The 18,430-nt window shown below is 33.9% G+C and overlaps 1 protein-coding gene across 2 annotated transcripts; it reads right to left on the reverse strand.

Annotated features, from left to right (window-relative positions):
* Positions 1-391: 391 nt before the first annotated feature.
* LOC112803410 (protein TPX2) lies at positions 392-6,329 on the reverse strand. Of its 2 annotated transcripts, XM_025846908.3 has the most exons (17): positions 5,563-6,329; positions 5,173-5,337; positions 4,967-5,032; positions 4,298-4,439; positions 3,868-3,973; positions 3,487-3,537; positions 3,078-3,175; positions 2,905-2,980; positions 2,756-2,818; positions 2,506-2,592; positions 2,232-2,290; positions 2,058-2,136; positions 1,833-1,901; positions 1,666-1,728; positions 1,410-1,487; positions 991-1,079; positions 392-796 (listed from the first exon to the last, which is right to left on the reverse strand). In XM_025846908.3, the coding sequence occupies exons 1-17, from the start codon at positions 5,819-5,821 to the stop codon at positions 778-780; spliced, it is 1,569 nt and encodes a 522-aa protein (XP_025702693.1). In that variant the 5' UTR covers positions 5,822-6,329; the 3' UTR covers positions 392-777. The 2 variants fall into 2 exon arrangements, with proteins under 2 accessions (XP_025702693.1, XP_025702699.1); XM_025846914.3 differs by lacking the exon at positions 1,410-1,487 and having other exon boundaries at positions 5,563-6,218.
* Positions 6,330-18,430: the final 12,101 nt, after the last annotated feature.

The following is an 18,430-nucleotide window of genomic DNA, read 5'->3' on the forward strand; positions in this document are numbered from 1 at the left end:
AACAATTTTTTGGCTGAACTTTTGCTTAATCAATCTCCATATATTTATTGTTTCTGCTTGCATTTTGCAAAAGAATGTATGTGATCTCTAAAGCTAATTGAGTGAACTTTGTCATGGAAGCAGTGCAACATGAGCAAGATCAAGATTAGTGGTTTAATTTTGGTGTTAGCAATAGTAGTAGCAGCTACATATCAACAGTGGTTCTTCCAAGTATATTTTGTTTCCGTCTGATTAGTCCGCCACAAAAATCTTCAAAGAATTAATTGAGGTATTACTCAACATGGAAAAAAATTGGTATTTTTAAAATTTTTATTAGAATTTATGTTATTCGTACTTCTGTCTTGTAATACTTTTGATTTACGCTAATTTTATACTATAATAACCATGTAGGTTCTGGAATGTTTTACCATTATCGTAGTGAAGTATCAATATCTAACACATCTGCGCTCCATATAGTTAGTACAAGTGCTTCATAGACTACCACAAAAAGGAATATGCTTATTGATTAATGCCTATACAGCACTTCCTTAACCTTTTTATTTTTTTGAATATGATCCAGGGGGCAGTTGCAGAGGATACAACTTACAAGTTATATATATAAATATGCTAATTTCTGTTCTAAGTTCTAACATTAATCTCCTAAAATTTTGTTTATGGTAATGGATCTATCAACTAAGTTGTTAAGCCTGTATGTACCATTGAGCTTCATGTTAGGAGCAAAATTTCAAATATGCCCATAACAAAATCTGGTTGTGCATATTGCCTCGTCATTTAGTGTCACCGAATTCCCAAGCTCCTGAATCATTTCAGGTAGAAGAGTTACCACACTGAGGTTTTCTCCACTTAGAAAACTCCAACATATGAACAATAATTATCTTTACTTTGGGTTATTAAACAATGAAACAACTTTTCTTTTTCTTTTTTAGTTCTTTTGACGGGAAAAAATGAAAACTAGTATAGGACATGGATAGTGAAGTCAATAATGCATACCTCCTTCCACTCAATAGTGTACCAGCTTCACTGATGCAACCACCATTTCTATTATGGATTGGCTTCGTCCCAAACATATAACGTTTTTCCTACATCATTATGTTAGATACATGATGAGTAATTATCAATACAAATATTCATTAATAAAAAAAAAAAGAAAAGGAAAATGAAAAGGAAAAGAAATAGAAATAGAAAAAGAAGAAACAGATATGAAAAGCAAACGCTCAAAAAAAGAAGCCATGTGCTTTCAGACACTGCTACACTATCAGTATCACCATTATTACCTCTTGCTCAGGATTAAAATAATTCAATATATTTTCTTTTGAATTCTAGCTCAAAGAAATCAATTTATTCACTCGATGCTATGAAAAATAATCCAAGGTCAACATCACACACAATTCAAGTTATAGATGGGAAACCTTTCTGCACATCCCAGAGTGCTGAGGCAACTTCAATTGAGACCCATTATTTGGCTGGGCTTCAGATGTCAGGGACAGCTGACATTTAAATAAATGAGAATTATTGAGAATTGTGGGCATTGATTTCAATATAGAGTATTTGAGTAACCAAAATGATTGCAGTGAAAATTTTATAGGAGCAATAGGTAACTGAAAAATAATTAAATTGCAGCAAAGAAGAAACGAGGGCTGTCTGCACAAAAAACTATGAACTCACCTTGTTAAAGAGTTCAATTGGCGGACTACACTGAACCCCCTTGTCAGTGTAAACATTAAATTCCTGCATAGAATTGAATATAGATGGGATATTAAGAAAAAAAATTCTACTGGGCAAGGCAAGGGAAAAATTAGGGGACACAAAACCAATGAAACTGCATGACTCACCATTGGCATGGTAGTTTCCTTCTTGCTGTTCTGGAAATGACAAATATTATCTCCTTTATTCAAAGGTATCTGCATTCAGAGATATTTTAACTTGTTTTAGGAAAAAACTCAGAAGTTGGACACCAAAAGGATATAGATATAGATAACTCATGCCCAAGTTCATAGTTTCCTTCCCGGTATCAAAAGCTTTCCATGTATCTTGCCAAAAGTTTATCATGCTCATACCTTCTTGTTAGGAGGCCGAGCTTTCAAATTATGAGTAAAATCTAATCCATCATACTTTGGTGTACCCATGGCTGTAGGCCTATGTAAAGAGACAGTAATTTGTAGTTAGTACCATTGTCTCATGCATTGTCAAGTTACAATGGACATTTATCATTTGATCAAGGCATTCATTACCTTCTAAAGTGTCTGATTCTATTTTCTAGAGTAGTGACAGCAGCATGTCTGTCCAAACCCTGCAACCAGATAGGCAGATACGTTGGTTTCTCAAAGATCAAACAAATCTATCTACCTTGTAACAGCAAGAACATACAAGAAAATCCAAATTATTCATAACCAGCTTTTCTCCTATAGACTACATGAAATGTATAACATTGAACATCAATCACAATGTGACAAAAATAAGAAATACGAAAATGTTACAACTTAAAATTGTATGAACTATATTCACCTTATCAGAATCATTGCAGTGAGGTGAAAATGATGAAGTAGCATAACTGTGTTGCATGGCCCTCTCACAAGTTTTCAGGTGAAATTCCTGTAAAGTAAACATTAAACCCAAGTTTTGATATAAATAATGCAGAAAAAACTTGATTTCCAGATTAATTGTTAGTTAAAAATATATTCCTCCATGATGATGAAACAAATGGTGGAAAATTTGAATGCAAATTGAGAAAGAAAATATCAAAACTTGGACTTACTTGAAATTCTGGCAGTCGTGGAGTGCTCCGTTTGGGAAGTGGCAATATTGGAGCATCAAGAATCTAGATTACAAACATAATTAGAGGAGAAAGTGGAAACAGTGAACCAAAATTAACCGAAAGCAGTAATATCTATAGCAAGCACCAACTTTTTTATTTAATGGACGTGCTTTGAATCTGGGGGCAGCCACTATCACCTTCTCTGCCTCAACAGCATGTTTGGATCTGCAAAGCACAAGTATTTCTTTAAGTCTAATATCTCAGGAAGAAAATTTATCTTTATCAAATTCGAACACTACATGTCAAGTTGTCAACAACAGACCTTATCCTTTGTGCTCTATGTGCTGTTTTAAGATCAGGTTCTCTAGGAACAGTGAGCTTTAACTTGGAACAAGAAAGGTTGTGATCAACTGTTACAGCCTGCCACAACATACAAATGTAATGTAGACAGTTCCATCGTGTGAACTTCTTTCCATCCCTCAAACTAAAAAAGACTCCTTTGTTGAAGGATTAAAAATGATTTTGCTATTCCCTTTTTTCAGTTAAGTTAAACAGTGGATATACCCTTAACAATTACTTATTTAACAAATTTCCACTCGTCAATAGATTTATTGCAAGAAAAAATAGTCAATAATATATTTTATATAAATATTAAAATATGAGTATCATGCTGTCATATAAAAACAATTGAGAGAGTGAAGTTTTTGAGCCATCAGCTTTATAATTCATACCCTCTTAGGTGCCTTGTGGACAAAACTGGTATGCTGCTTCACATCATTAACCTACCATAGAGAAGATATAGTAAGCATTACAAAGTCGTCTAAAATAAATTATGTCAATAAATTGTTAAGCCCCATCTATGTTCCATGTTACATTACAATGGATTATATCATACCCATGAAAATATTGACTAAGCTCTCACATAAAGCCCAAAAGCATTTCCAAAGCATACAAAAGCAACACCATGCTAGGAAAAGTTTACATAAGATTACACCATATCTAACTCAAGAAAATGAACAAAATTTATCTAAGAGCTTCTAGCAAACAAAGAGAACAGCATCTTCTTCGCATATTAGAAAATCAGCGCATGAAGAATAAAACAATTTTCTGACCTTGCACAAGAGACCACCCTCTAATTTTTGCCTCTTGGCAGCTTGACTTTCTGCTCCAGAAGAGGTAGATAAATTTCTTCCATCCGCAGTTAGTAGCTTTTGAAATCTGACAACAGAAGAGTTGTAAACATAATGATACGTGGTTCATTTCAAATCCATGAATTACATATCGTATCATATAGATACGGCCATACAGCAACAAGCAAAAGCTAAGGAACAAATGTAATACTCCTATTGCCCTACTTATCTAAAAAGTGACTTCATAAACAATAACATATCCATCCAACTTAGGTAGCATTTTGACATAATGCACCCTGCTGAGAATAGAGAGATGCTGTGGGAGAATGCAGTGGCATGTTATCTTAGGATGGAACCCAATTTTTTTCTTTTCAATTTAACTATGAAAAAGTATAGGTAATCCAAATATTACCTCGAACCAACATTTTGTGGGGAACGGTTTTGCTTGGCCAACTGACAAGCTGTAGGTTTCATTAAAGTTGATTTTTTAGGCACAGCAGATTTAACCTTGGATTTCACAGCATCGCTCATTGTCTTACTGGAAAATGTATGTCCTATAAAGAGGCACAAATACATGTCAAGTAAAAGGGAATAAACGAGTTCAGATAATTCCAAATGCATAATATTATAAATAACAAAAGCAATGTAACAACATATGGTGCTGTGCTACTGCTAAAGATTAGAAGAAACTTATAAAGTGCTTAAGCCAAACAGCATAACTTTTTTCTTGGTAATTATATTTCTTAACTTGTTACCATAGCCTCTACGATTAAGTGCTTAAAAGTATGGTCCCAACCACCAATATTCTTCATGAAACTCTGGTTAAAATTATACTTTTAATCGGGAATCATTTGATCCATTTTTGCTATGTGAACTAAACATGGTGGAAAAGAAAAAAACCTCAATCCATTGCATAACGATATTATGTGAACTTCAGATTATAAATTGACTTTGAAGAACGAAATAGGTGATGCAAAAATCCTAGTCTTGAATCGTGAAACTAATCAGCATATTCTGGAAATTTGATAAGTCACTTACAAATATCAGAGAAATATCAAATCACCGATTATTAATTTATTACCTGTAGGTAATTCAAGTGGATGATTCGTAGCATCACTATGCAGAATGCCACCATGTGCTTTCGAACCTGATAAGAATTTTGAGCATATAGAAATATTTAGATTTTACTTAGCAACTTGAGTTCAACGTCGTTTCAATGCACCATAGCTATGATAATAACACTACGAAAGAGAAACGAAAACCAAACGAAACGACCTTGACGCATACCATTATCATTGTCGTCAACAACCGTAAGCGAAAATTCCATCGCCGAAGCAACACTAGATTTCTCATCATCTACATTGGTCGCAAATTCCAGAATCTTCGATTTTAGAGAGTCACTAGCATCTTCCAAGACGAACCCCTCTCTCACCACTAGCTTCGCCACGAAAGCTGAACCAGATTTTCAAAAATAAAAGCACAATTTTGTGAATAAAAAAAAAGGGCTTTGAAATAAAGCAAAGAAAAATGGGGGAAAATAAAAAGGTCGCGCCTTTGAAGCAAGTCGTTTTCGCACAATGCTGCTTGCGAATGAACATTCAGGAAACGAAATTATATACTTTGAAAAATAAAAATAAAATTGATTAAAATATGTATAAGAAGGGGAAGAAAACGCACGAGATTGAGGGTAGGTTGGAGCATTTTGGAACCAAAGCTCAGCTCGTTGAGCTTCGGCGGGAGTTTCTGGGCGCGTGAAATCGAAGAAGCGAGGCGCGTCGAACTCGTAATCCAGGTCTATTTCGTGAGCTATAAACACATGTTCTATTTCTTCTCCTCCTTCTTCTTCTTCTTCTTCTTCTTGCTCTTGCTCTTGTTCTTGTTCTTCTTCCACCTCCATCATAGTCACCACCGTGTTCATCTTCATAATCATACTCATAACATACACTCTCTCTATCTCTATTTATCAATCTCTATGCTGTGTGTCAGCGAGTTGTTGGAGCGAGTTAATAACGCGGGTTATGATCTCCGCACCAGTGTTTCATGTTACGCTGACTAAGCAGTAGCGACTAGATTTGACTAATCAGTAATCACTACTAATAAGGCTTCTAATTTTTAAATGCCTCGCTATTTATTTATTTATTTCTTAAAAAGGAAAATTTCAATGCGCGTCGTGAAGCGGAAGGAACCATTCATTGCTCTTGCGAGCTGGGAACAAAGGGGAGACATACTGCAGCTTTTTACTAATACTAATATTCTTTTTTTTTTTTGGTCTTTTCATTTTCCAAAATATATGCTTTTGTTTTATTGTGACATGGCCTGGAATTTTGTGATGCAACTTCAAGCACAATGTAGATGAAATTTTGGTGAAGAAGTGTAGGTGACAGCTTATAATATGGCTATAAATAAATTCGATCCGATTTGATTTGGTTTGTGTAGAGTGTAGTGGTCCTTGATGGGGGGACATTAGATTTAGGATATTTGAAATTATTGTATTAATATATTTAGATTAAGGATTTAATTAATGTGAATAATATGTTGGGGGCATGGGGCAGGTCGTAGCGAGAGCCTGCAAATTCGGCGGTTGGTCATTGTATTGTAATGCGGATTGTGGATTGTGGATTGTGGATTCTCGATGCGATTGCGTCAGCGGATACTAATATATGCTTCCATGAGAGATTCTCACTCATCACACTGAGTGACTGCCTAGTGTCTGCTGTCTAGTCACTTGTGGAAGGGGGGACCTCAGTCAGTAATTCATAATTTCTACCTCCTCCTTTCACATGAGAATCCAATGAAAAAAAAAAAAAAAAAACCCACACACCTACAGTAAAAAGAGGTAATCTATGTTAATAAATTGATTGGAAGTAAATATTATACAAATATTTTTAATAAAATCTTTTGGATAATTTACATAAATAAAATAAATGGAGAAAATGTTACGCAAATATAATAATTTAAAAAAAATAGACACAAATGTAACAAATTTATTTAGATGTAATCCGTAACATCCTAACGTGGTTTTTAATTATACGTAATCTGTTAAATTTTGTCGCAAATTACGTTCAAACGCTGAAACAAATAAATTGCTATACTTTACAGCGGTTTATTAAGAGATAGGCCCAAATTTTATTCCGCGAGACCATGTAGCGAATTATGAAGGACGTAGCACAATGGTACAAATTCATTAATACTAGTATAATAGTAAGAAACCATAATGCAAAATATATAATTGGGCGAACAGAATAAACTACGATAAGCGGACTCAAGTTTTGCCCGTCTTTTACGAAGGCGATGGAGCGCAACTTGAGAAACTCCAGGTGCTTCACTGTCACCCTATTCGATAGACACCTGTCTAGATATACCGTTGCCGAGACAATATCGATCGGGAGTTTCTCGCTTGGGACGTACCGAGTTTCTCTTCAGAATCGTACATGCGACTCTAGATACTTTCAGACTCTCTATTATCCATGTTACCATGCGTTTGCATGTTGTGCCCAGTTACGGCTTGACTGGTCTGCATGGACGGATTCAGAAATTTTAATATGGAGGGATCGAATTTTAAATAATTTTTTTCATTTCATAAAAAGAATTAACATATAGTTATTAGAGTTAGTTTTTTAAAAAATTTATCAATATATATATATATAATTATAATTTTTTTCACAATTTTATTTTAATATGATAATTACATAAAAAATAACAATATCAATAGTGCATTATAAAATTATAAAATACCAATAATTTATAGCTTGTTTAGTTAAAAATTATCACATATCTTATTAATTAAAATTAATTCTTTCAAAAATTTGAAAATAAATTATTAATTATTTAAAAGACACAGTACCCTTATAGGATACAAGATATAAGATATCTTTATAAAAAATTTTCTTTTAACAACGTAAATTTAAAAGAAAAATGAGTATTTTTTACAAGAAAATAATATCTAAAGTACGTAATGTGATTACCAAAATATAACTACGTAAATCATTATTAATATAATAATATAAATATTAAATATATTAATATAAAAAATAAATATAGAGATTATTATGTAAAAACTAATTTAAAAGGTACAAAGACTTGAGGGTGTGATATTAAATTAGTTAAGCAAAAAAATTAGTGAATTAAATAATTAAGACATAAATCCAAACATAGTAAAAAGTAATACTTATAAAACTATTAAATTACATAATATTTTTTATTTTTTAAACACATATCTCGTATATAAATATAGGTTCTTAAAATTTTTGGGGGCTGTGGCCACTACTCGCCCCCCCTCTAGGTCCGTACCTACTGGTCTGTCTATGTTGACGAAGTCTACAGCATGCAGAAGGTGTTCAGGGTGTATCAGATGGGTTTTGTGCCTCTAATTCCAGAGAGACTTTGGCCACCTTATGATGGTCCGACTAATATTCCGGATCCTACCTTGAGGCATTGTCGTGATGGAGAATCGAGGTCTACCATAATCCAGAACAACATGGATGAGGCCGACCCTAACCGACCAAAACGATGCGGCCTCTGCAGACAGGGCACATGCGTAGATCTTGCCCTAAAGAGGCTCCATCGTAGCTGGTGGTTCATAAGACTTGTAGTGTTTGTACTTTTAGTTTTTGAATTTTGTTTTGTCATGTAGCGATTTACGTTTTTGGGTGTTAGTGTTAATACTTTGGGGCTATTATATTTTTTATGACTTCGTATATTTGTATGACGGTTATGATTTGTTACTTATGATTTTATATTTGTATGACTTCATATATTTTGCATCATGATTTCTTACTATTATACTGATATTCATGAATTTGTACTATTGTGCCACGCTCTTCATAATTCGTTACAAGGTCTCACAGAATACACTTTGAGCTTATCTTTTTATAAGCTATTATAGGGTGTGGCAGTTTATGTATTTCAGCATTTGAACGTAATCTGCAACAGGGTCTAGCGGATTACGTGTAATTGAAAACCGCGTTAGAGTGTTGCGGATTACATATAAATAGGTTTGTTGTATTTGCGTCTGGTTTTTCAAATTGTTGTATTTGCGTAACACTTTCTCCCATTTATTTTATTTATGTAAATTGTCCGAATCTTAATATACTTAGTCTTAAATAAATTTATGTAAATTAAATTAGATAAATTCAATTTAAGTATAATTAAATTAATCCAATTTAATTTATACACAAAATAAGATATCTATGTAATATTAACTTAGGGCAGACGAAAAATTGAAGCATATACTTGCATCTACTATGAAAAGGTCTGTAATGTATAAAAGTTGTAATGTAATTATTGACACATTCAGTGTTTTTTTTTAAATTAGTAAAATGGCTAAAATTAAAGCTCTTTTTTTTTGGGTAATTGACCCCTATAAACTAAAACAAATTTAAAATTATCTGAATCTCCTAAATACAAAAATATTATATGGATGTCTCGTTTCATAATTTTATGTAAATTCAATTCAATGAATTTAAATTAGGTTTGTTAGTAGTAAATCAAATCTATAGAATTTGAATTACTTTATTTCGTGTTCGAACATTAGTAAATTGAATCAATGGATATCGATTTTCATGTACACTACTAAATCTAATAAAAAAGCATCGATTTAGCCCTCTTAGTAAATTGATTTATACCTAATACTGGCTAATGATAAATCAACTCCATTAACTTCGATTTAACATGAATTCTACTGTATATATAAATTGAAAGGAGTTAATTCGATTTAGTATATGTCTGATGTATATAAATAAAAGTTGAACGTGAAATTTTTATCATAGTGGGATTCACAATGGATAATGATGAGAGTTTTTTAGTTCTGGTACATTATAGAGGGTCGATTAAGAAAAAACGCGATCAGGAATTAAATTTACTGATTAAGACCCGTTGAGTGTCTTCTTCAAACCTTCGACAAGTTTCATTGAGTTTTAGAATACTATACTCAAAAGACTAGGGCTGCATGGCGTGAAACGGGTGAAAAAATTATCCTATAGAATCTCGATTTTAGTTGTATCTCTGTCCTTTGCAGCTAATCTAAACCGCAATAGTGAAGCTGAAATTGATGAGACTGGACCTTGAGGGAGGTTGCAATTGCGACGGCCGGGGCTCCTATTATGGTTCCGATTTTCGGAGAGGGTGGAGTACCGGATGGGGTTGAGGATGCACTCCATGATGATGATGATGATGATGATGATGTAGGGCCCACCATGATAGCTGATGATAGTGATGATGACATAGCAAGGAACACTCCAGTTGTGGGTGGCGGAGTATCTAGTTCAGGAACTCATCAGTACCTCCGCACTTTTCATATTTGGACTTGGATGCTATGGTACAGCAAGGGGATTCGGGAGTACCTGTAACACTCTAACTTTTAGCACCTCATGATCGTACTAAAAGTTGAGGCTTTACTTACCTCTAAACGTTTTTATTATATACTATCTTTATTTAATATTGATCTTTCGTGAATACGAACCGAAACTTTAATTAAGAAGACGATAGGAGACTTTATTTTCAATCACTTACTCACAAAAGTATATATATTCACATAGAATTAAATACACAGACTTATTTCAAGATTCTCAAAATAAATCATACCCCTCTAAAAAAACCAAAATAATAAACGACAAGGGAAAAATAAATTCTAACAACTCAACTCATGAATATAATCTTCTATACTCCTGTAGCTCCACACTAAACCTTCGCACCTGTAGCTGAAAGGGGTGAAAATAAGGGGTAAAAACTGGAAAGTTCTTAGTAGAATTGGGGTGTTTAGTTATACTCATTTTAATACCATAGTCAACAACAACGGGCAATAGAATACATTTAGACTTAACAAATAAAGGACACAGAAATCAAGCAATCATATAGCACACCAACAATCACAAGAAACACACTTACAAACAAATATGTGCAAACAAGTATGATGCATGTCTATCTCTAGTACAAGTAATGAGCTCATCTATTAGTTTTGACCCGCTCCTAACGTAACTGATGAGCGGATAATTTATACGCTTTTTGGCATTATTTTTAGATAGTTTTTTGTATGATTTAGTTAGTTTTTAGTATATAATTATTAGTTTTTATGTAAAAATCACATTTCTGGACTTTACTATGAGTTTGTGTATTTTTCTATGATTTCAGGTATTTTCTGGCTATAATTGAGGGACCTGAGCAAAAATCTGATTCAGAGGCTGAAAAAGGACTACAGATGTTGTTGGATTCTGACCTCTCTGTACTCAAAATAGATTTTTTGGAGCTACAAAACCCCAGTTGGCACGCTCTCAATTGTGTTGGAAAGTAGACATCTTGTGCTTTCCAGCAATATATAATAGTCTATACTTTGCCCAAATTTTGATAACGCAAATTGGCATTTTAACGCCAACTTTCTACCCTTTTTTGGCGTTAAACGCCAGAACTGGCATAAAAGCTGGAGTTAAATGCCCAAACTGGCACCAGAGGTGGCGTTTAACTCCAAGAAAAGCCTCTGCACGTGAAAGCTTCAATGCTCAGCCCAAGCACACACCAAGTGGTCCCCGGAAGTGGATTTCTGCATCATTTACTTATCTCTGTAAACCCTAGGTTACTAGTCATTATAAATAGGACATTTTGCTATTGTATTTTCATAAGGAGATCTTGAGATCATTTTGAGACTATCTTTGTATCACTGTTGATCTCTTGATCACGCTTAGGGGGCTGGCCATTCGGCCATGCCTGAACCTTCATCACTTATGTATTTTCAACGGTGGAGTTTCTACACCTCATAGATTAAGGTGTGGAGTTCTGCTGTTCCTCATGAATTAATGCAATTACTACTATTTTCTATTCAATTCAAGCTTATTCTTGTTCTAAGATATTCATTCGCACTTCAACATGATGAATGTGATGATCAAGTGACACTCGTCACCATTCTCACTTATGAACGTGTGCCTAACAACTACTTCCGTTCTACCTGAAAATAAGCTTGAATGTATATCTCTTGGCCTCCTGGTCCACGATGCATGGTTGCCTCTCCTGACAATAGAGCCTTCTATTCCGTGAGATTAGAGTCTTCGTGGTATAAGCTAGAATCAATTGGCAGCATTCTTGAGATCCATAAAGTCTAAACCTTGTCTGTGGCATTCCGAGTAGGATCTGGGATGGGATGACCGTGACGAGCTTCAAACTCGCGAGTGCTGGGCGCAGTGACAGTGCCCAAAAGGATCATTGGATCTTATTCCAACATAAGTGAGAACCGACAGATGATTAGCCCTACGTAACCCGTAGTCGGACCATTTTCACTAAGAGGACGGACGGTAGCCATTGACAACGGTGATCCCCCAATATACAGCTTGCCATAGAAAAGAGTACGCATGATTGGATGAAAGCAGTAGGAAAGTAGGGATTCAAAAGGAACAAAGCATCTCCATATGCTTATTTGAAATTCCTACCAATGAATTACATAAGTATCTCTATCCTATTTTATGTTTTATCTGTCTTTTAATTATCAACACCCCATAACCATTTGAATCTGCCTGACTGAGATTTACAGGATGACCATAGCTTGCTTCAAGCTGACAATCTCCGTGGGATCGACCCTTACTCACGCAAGGTATTACTTGGACGACCCAGTGCACTTGCTGGTTAGTTGTGCAGAGTTATGAAAAGTGTGATCACAATTTCATGCACCAAGTTTTTGGCGCCGTTGCCGGGGATTGTTCGAGTTTGGACAACTGACGGTTCATCTTGTTGCTCAGATTAGGTAATTTTCTTCTTGTTTCAACCTTTATTTTATTTTCAAAAAGTTTTCAAAAATCTTTCAAAATTTTTTTTCTCTTCTTTTTCGTTTTTCCAAAAAAAATTTTCGAAAAATTACAAAAAAATTTAATAAAATCATAAAAACCAAAAAAAAATTTGTGTTTCTTGTTTGAGTCTAGAGTCAAATTTTAAGTTTGGTGTCAATTGCATATTTTTAATAATCATTGCATTTTTCGAAAACTCATACATTGTGTTCTTCATGATCTTCAAAGTGTTCTTGACTTCTTGGTGTTCATCTTGACATTCAAGATGTTCTTGCATGCATTATTTGTTCTGATATTCATTTTTCATGTTCTATCTTCTTTTGTTGTTTTTCTCTCACCTCATTAAAAATTCAAAAATATATCTTTTTCAAGTCAATAAAATAGAAAAATGAAGATTCAGAACATACAACAGAGGAATCATAGAGAAAAAGCTGGGCGTTCAAAAGAGGTAGCATTCTGGGCGTTAAACGCCAGAATGACTAGCATCCTGGGTGTTTAACGCCAGGATGACACAAGGGAGGTGTGTTAGTTTTCAATTCAAATCTTTTTCAGTTTTCATGTTTTAATTCTTATTTTTGAAATCATATCTTTCAAAATCAAATCTTTTCAGTCATATCTTTTTCAAAAATTAAATCTTTTTCATTTTTCTTTCACTATTTTCAAAAATCTTACTAACAATTAATGTTTTGATTAAAAAATCTCAAGTTTGTTACTTTCTTATTAAGAAAGGTTCAATATTCGAATTTTAGAATAATATCTTTTAAATTTCTTGTTAGTCAAGTCATCAACTTTAATTTCAAAAATCAAATCTTTTTAATTTCTTTTTCAGTCATATCTTCTCAATCACATCTTTTTCAAAATAATTTTCAATCATATCTTTTTGATTGCTAATTTTAAAATCTTTTTCAAAACCACCTAACCACTTTCTCGCTTTTAATTTTTGAAAAACCATCAACCACTTTTTCAAAATTCTTTTTAATTATTTTAAAATTTTTTTAGTTTTATTTAAAAATTTGTTTTCGAAAATTTCTCCACCCCCTCTCACCTCCTTCTATTTAAGGACTAACATTTCTCCTCAATCAGCAATTCGGACTCTATCCTTCTTTATATGTTCAAAATCTTCTCTATCTACCTCATCCCTCTATTCCTATTTTCCTCTGACACCTCAAGGAATCTCTATACTGTGACATAGAGGATTCCATACTTTCTTGTTCTCTTCTCTTTCATATGAGTAGGAACAAGGACAAAGGCATTCTTGTTGAAGCTGATCCTGAACCTGAAAGGACCTTAAAGAGGAAGCTAAGAGCAGCTAAAGTACAACTCTCTAAAGAGGACCTGACAGAAAATTTCAAAAAGGAAGCAGACAAAACAGCCATGGCCGAACCCAACAACAATAATGCAAGGAAGGTGCTTGGTGACTTTACTGCACCAACTCCCAACTTCTATGGGAGTGATGAGCAGATAATTTATATGCTTTTTGGCATTGTTTTTAGTTAGTTTTTAGTAGGATCTAGCTACTTTTAGGGATGTTTTCATTACTTTTTATGTAAAATTCACATTTCTGGACTTTACTATGAGTTTGTGTGTTTTTCTGTGATTTCAGGTATTTTTTGGCTGAAATTGAGGGACCTGAGCAAAACTCTGATAAGAAGGCTGACAAAGGACTGCTGATGTTGTTGGATTTTGACCTCCCTGCACTCGAAATGGATTTTCTGGAGCTATAGAACTCCAAATGGCGCACTCTCAACGGCGTTGGAAAGTAGACATCCAGCGCTTTCCAGCAATATATAATAGTTCATAATTTATTTGAGATTAGATGACATAAACTGGCGCTCAACACCAGTTCCATGCTACATTCTAGAGTCAAACGCCAGAAACACGTCACGAACCAGAGTTGAATGCCAAAAACACGTTACAACTTGGCGTTCAACTCCAAGATAAGCCTCAGCTCATGTAAAGATTAAGCTCAGCCCAAGCACAAACCAAGTGGGCCCCAAAAGTGGATTTCTGCATCAATTACTTACTTCTGTAAACTCTAGTAGCTAGTTTAGTATAAATAGGACATTTTACTATTGTATTCAGTGTCTTTTGACCACGTTACATCTTTATCTCAGTTTTATTTTATTATTCATCATAGGAGACTATTGATCACGTTTTGGGGGCTGGCCATTCGGCCATGCCTGAACCTTCATCACTTATGTATTTTCAATGCTGGAGTTTCTACATACCATAGATTAAGGGTGTGGAGCTCTACTGTACCTCAAGTTTTAATGCAATTACTACTATTTTCTATTCAATTCCGCTTGTTCTTATTCTAAGATATTCGTTGCACTTCAACATGATGAATGGGATGATCCGTGACGTTCATCATCATTCTCACCTATGAACGCGTGACTGACAACCACTTCCGTTCTACCTTAGACCGGGCACATATCTCTTGGATTCCTTAATCAGAATCTTCGTGGTATAAGCTAGAATTGATGGCGGCATTCATGGGAATCCGGAAAGTCTAACCTTGTCTGTGGTATTCCGAGTAGGATTCCGGGATTGAATGACTGTGACGAGCTTCAAACTCGCGATTGTTGAGCGTGATGACAAACGCAAAAGAATCAAGGGATTCTATTCCAACATGATCGAGAACCGACAAATGATTAGCCTTGCTGTGACAGAGCATTTGGACCATTTTCACTGAGAGGATGGGATGTAGCCATTGACAACGGTGATGCCCTACATACAGCTTGCCATGGAAAGGAGTAAGAAGGATTTGATGAAAGTAGTAGGAAAGCAGAGATTCAGAAGGAATACAGCACCTCCATACACTTATCTGAAATTCCCACCATTGAATTACATGAGTAACTCTATCTTTATTTTCGGTTTTATTTATTTACTATTCGAAAACTCCATAACATTTATTATCCGCCTAACTGAGATTTACAAGATGACCATAGCTTGCTTCATACCAACAATCTCCGTGGGATCGACCCTTACTCACGTAAGGTATTACTTGGACGACCCAGTGCACTTGTTGGTTAGTTGTGCGGAGTTGTGACTAAGTGTGATTCACGTTTGAGAGCACTACCAAGTCTTTGGAGCCATTGTTGATGATCACAATTTCGTGCACCAAGTTTTTGGCGCCGTTGCCGGGGATTGTTTGAGTATGGACAACTGACGGTTCATCTTGTTGCTCAGATTAGGTAATTTTCTTTTTATTTTCTTTTCAAAAAGTTTTCAAAAATATTCTTCAAAATTTTTCCCTTTGTTTTCGAAAATTATTCCAAAATGTTTAAGAATGAATTCTAGAGTTTCATAGTAACATGTTGAAGCCTGACTGGCTGTAAAGCCATATCCAAATCCTTTTGAATTGAGGCTTCCACTTGTCAACATAACGGGTATGTATATGGAGTTGGATGAAATATCAACTGTTGCATGCCTGATTTATATCTTCTAAAGTTGGCTGGCTATTAAGCCATGCCCAACCCTTGGATTGGAGCTTTAAACTAACATTTAAAGATTCCTGTAATTTTTATTAAAAATTTTTGAATCTCTTAATTTCTTTTTCTATATGTTTTTCGAAAAAATAAAAGAAAAATACAAAAAAATCATAAAATCATAAAAAAATCCAAAAATATTTTGTGATTCTTGTTTGAGTCTTGGGTCAAGTTATAAGTTTAGTGTCTATTGCATGTTCATCTTATTCTTGCACTTTTATTTTCGAAAAGTCATGCATTCATAGTGTTCTTCATGATCTTCAAGTTGTTCTTGGTAAGTCTTCTTGTTTGATCTTGATGTTTTCTTGTTTTGTGTCTTTTATTTTTTTTCATGTGCATTTTTGCATTCATAGTGTCCAAGCATTAAAGATTTCTAAGTTTGGTGTCTTACATGTTTTCTTTGCATAAAAAATTTTTCAAAAATATGTTCTTGATGTTCATCATGATCTTCAAAGTGTTCTTGGTGTTCATCTTGACATTCATAATGTTCTTGCATGCATTATTGTGTTCGATCCAAAATTTTCATGTTTTGGGTCATATTTGTGTTTTTCTCTCTCATAATTAAAAATTCAAAAAAATCAAAAAATATCTTTTCCTTTTTTCTCTCAAAATTTCGAAAATTTGGGTTGACTTAGTCAAAAGTTTTTAAAAATTAGTTGTTTCTTACAAGTCAAGTCAAATTTTCAAATTTAAAAATTTTATCTTTTCAAAATCTTTTTCAAAAATCAAATCTTTTTCATTTTTCTTTCATGATTTTCGAAAATTTCAAAAATTATTTTCAAAATCTTTTCTTAATTTTATTTCAAAATTTTCGAAAATTATGCTTACAAGTAATGTGATTGGTTCAAAAATTTGAAGTTTGTTACTTTCTTGTTAAGAAAGGTTCAATCTTTAAATTCTAGAATCATATCTTTTAGTTTCTTGTTAGTCAAGTAATTAATTTTATTTTAAAAATTAAATCTTTTCTAACCATATCTTTTTAATCATATTTTTTTATCTTATCTTTTATATCATATCTTTGTCAAAATTTTATCTTTTTTTAAAAAAATTTGATTCAAAAATATCTTTTCTAACTTCTTATCTTCTTATCTTTTCAAATTTGATTTTCAAATCTTTTTCAACTAACTATTTGACTTTTTGTTTGTTTTTTATCTTTTTCAAAACCACCTAACAACTTTTCTCTCTCTAATTTTCGAAAATACCTCCCTCTTTTTCAAAAATTCTTTTTAATTAATTAATTCTTTTAAATTTTAAAATTTCTTATCTTAATTTTCGAAAATCATTAACTCCTTTTCAAAAAAAAAATTATTTTCGAAATTCTTTCCCTCTCCTCTTCTTCTTCTATTTATTTATTTATTTATTTACTAACACTTCTCTTCACCTCTCTTCATCTCAAATCACTACCCATATCCTCACCCTTCTGTTTGGATTCTCCTTTCTTTATTCCCTTTCTTCTTCTACTAACAATAAGGAACCTCTTTACTATGACATAGAGGATTCCTCTTCTCTTCTTTTCTTGTTATCTTCTCTTTCATATGAGCAGGAACAAGAAAAAAGGCATTCTTGTTGAAGCTGATCCAGAACCTGAAAGGACTCTGAAGAGGAAACTAAGAGAAGCTAAATTACAACAATCCAGAGACAACCTTGCTGAAATTTTCGAACAAGAAAAGGAGATGGCAGCCAAACCCAACAACAATAATGCAAGAAGGATACTTGGTGATTATACTACACCTACTTCCAAGTTTGATGGAAGAAGCATCTCAATTCCTGCCATTGGAGCAAACAATTTTGAGCTGAAACCTCAACTAGTTGCTCTAATGCAACAGAACTACAAGTTTCATGGACTTCCATCAGAAGATCCCTACCAGTTTTTAACTGGGTTCTTGCAGATCTGTGAGACTGTTAAGACTAATGGAGTAGATTCTAAAGTCTACAGGCTCATGCTTTTCCCTTTTGCTGTAAGAGACAGAGCTAGAGCATAGTTGGACTCTCAACCTAAAGATAGCCTGGACTCCTGGGATAAGTTGGTCACGACCTTCTTGGCTAAGTTCTTTCCTCCTTAAAAGCTGAGCAAGCTTAGAGTGGATGTTCAAACCTTCAAACAAAAATATGGTGAATCCCTCTATGAAGCTTGGGAAAGATACAAGCAGATGATCAAAAGATGTCCTTCTGACATGTTTTTAGAATGGACCATGATAGATATATTCTATTATGGTCTATCTGAGTTCTCTAAGATGTCATTGGACCATTCTGCAGGTGGATCCATTCACCTAAAGAAAACGCCTACAAAAG

This window comes from Arachis hypogaea, chromosome 1 (genome assembly GCF_003086295.3).
Source record: "Arachis hypogaea cultivar Tifrunner chromosome 1, arahy.Tifrunner.gnm2.J5K5, whole genome shotgun sequence".
In the NCBI taxonomy this organism is placed as follows: domain Eukaryota; kingdom Viridiplantae; phylum Streptophyta; class Magnoliopsida; order Fabales; family Fabaceae; genus Arachis; species Arachis hypogaea.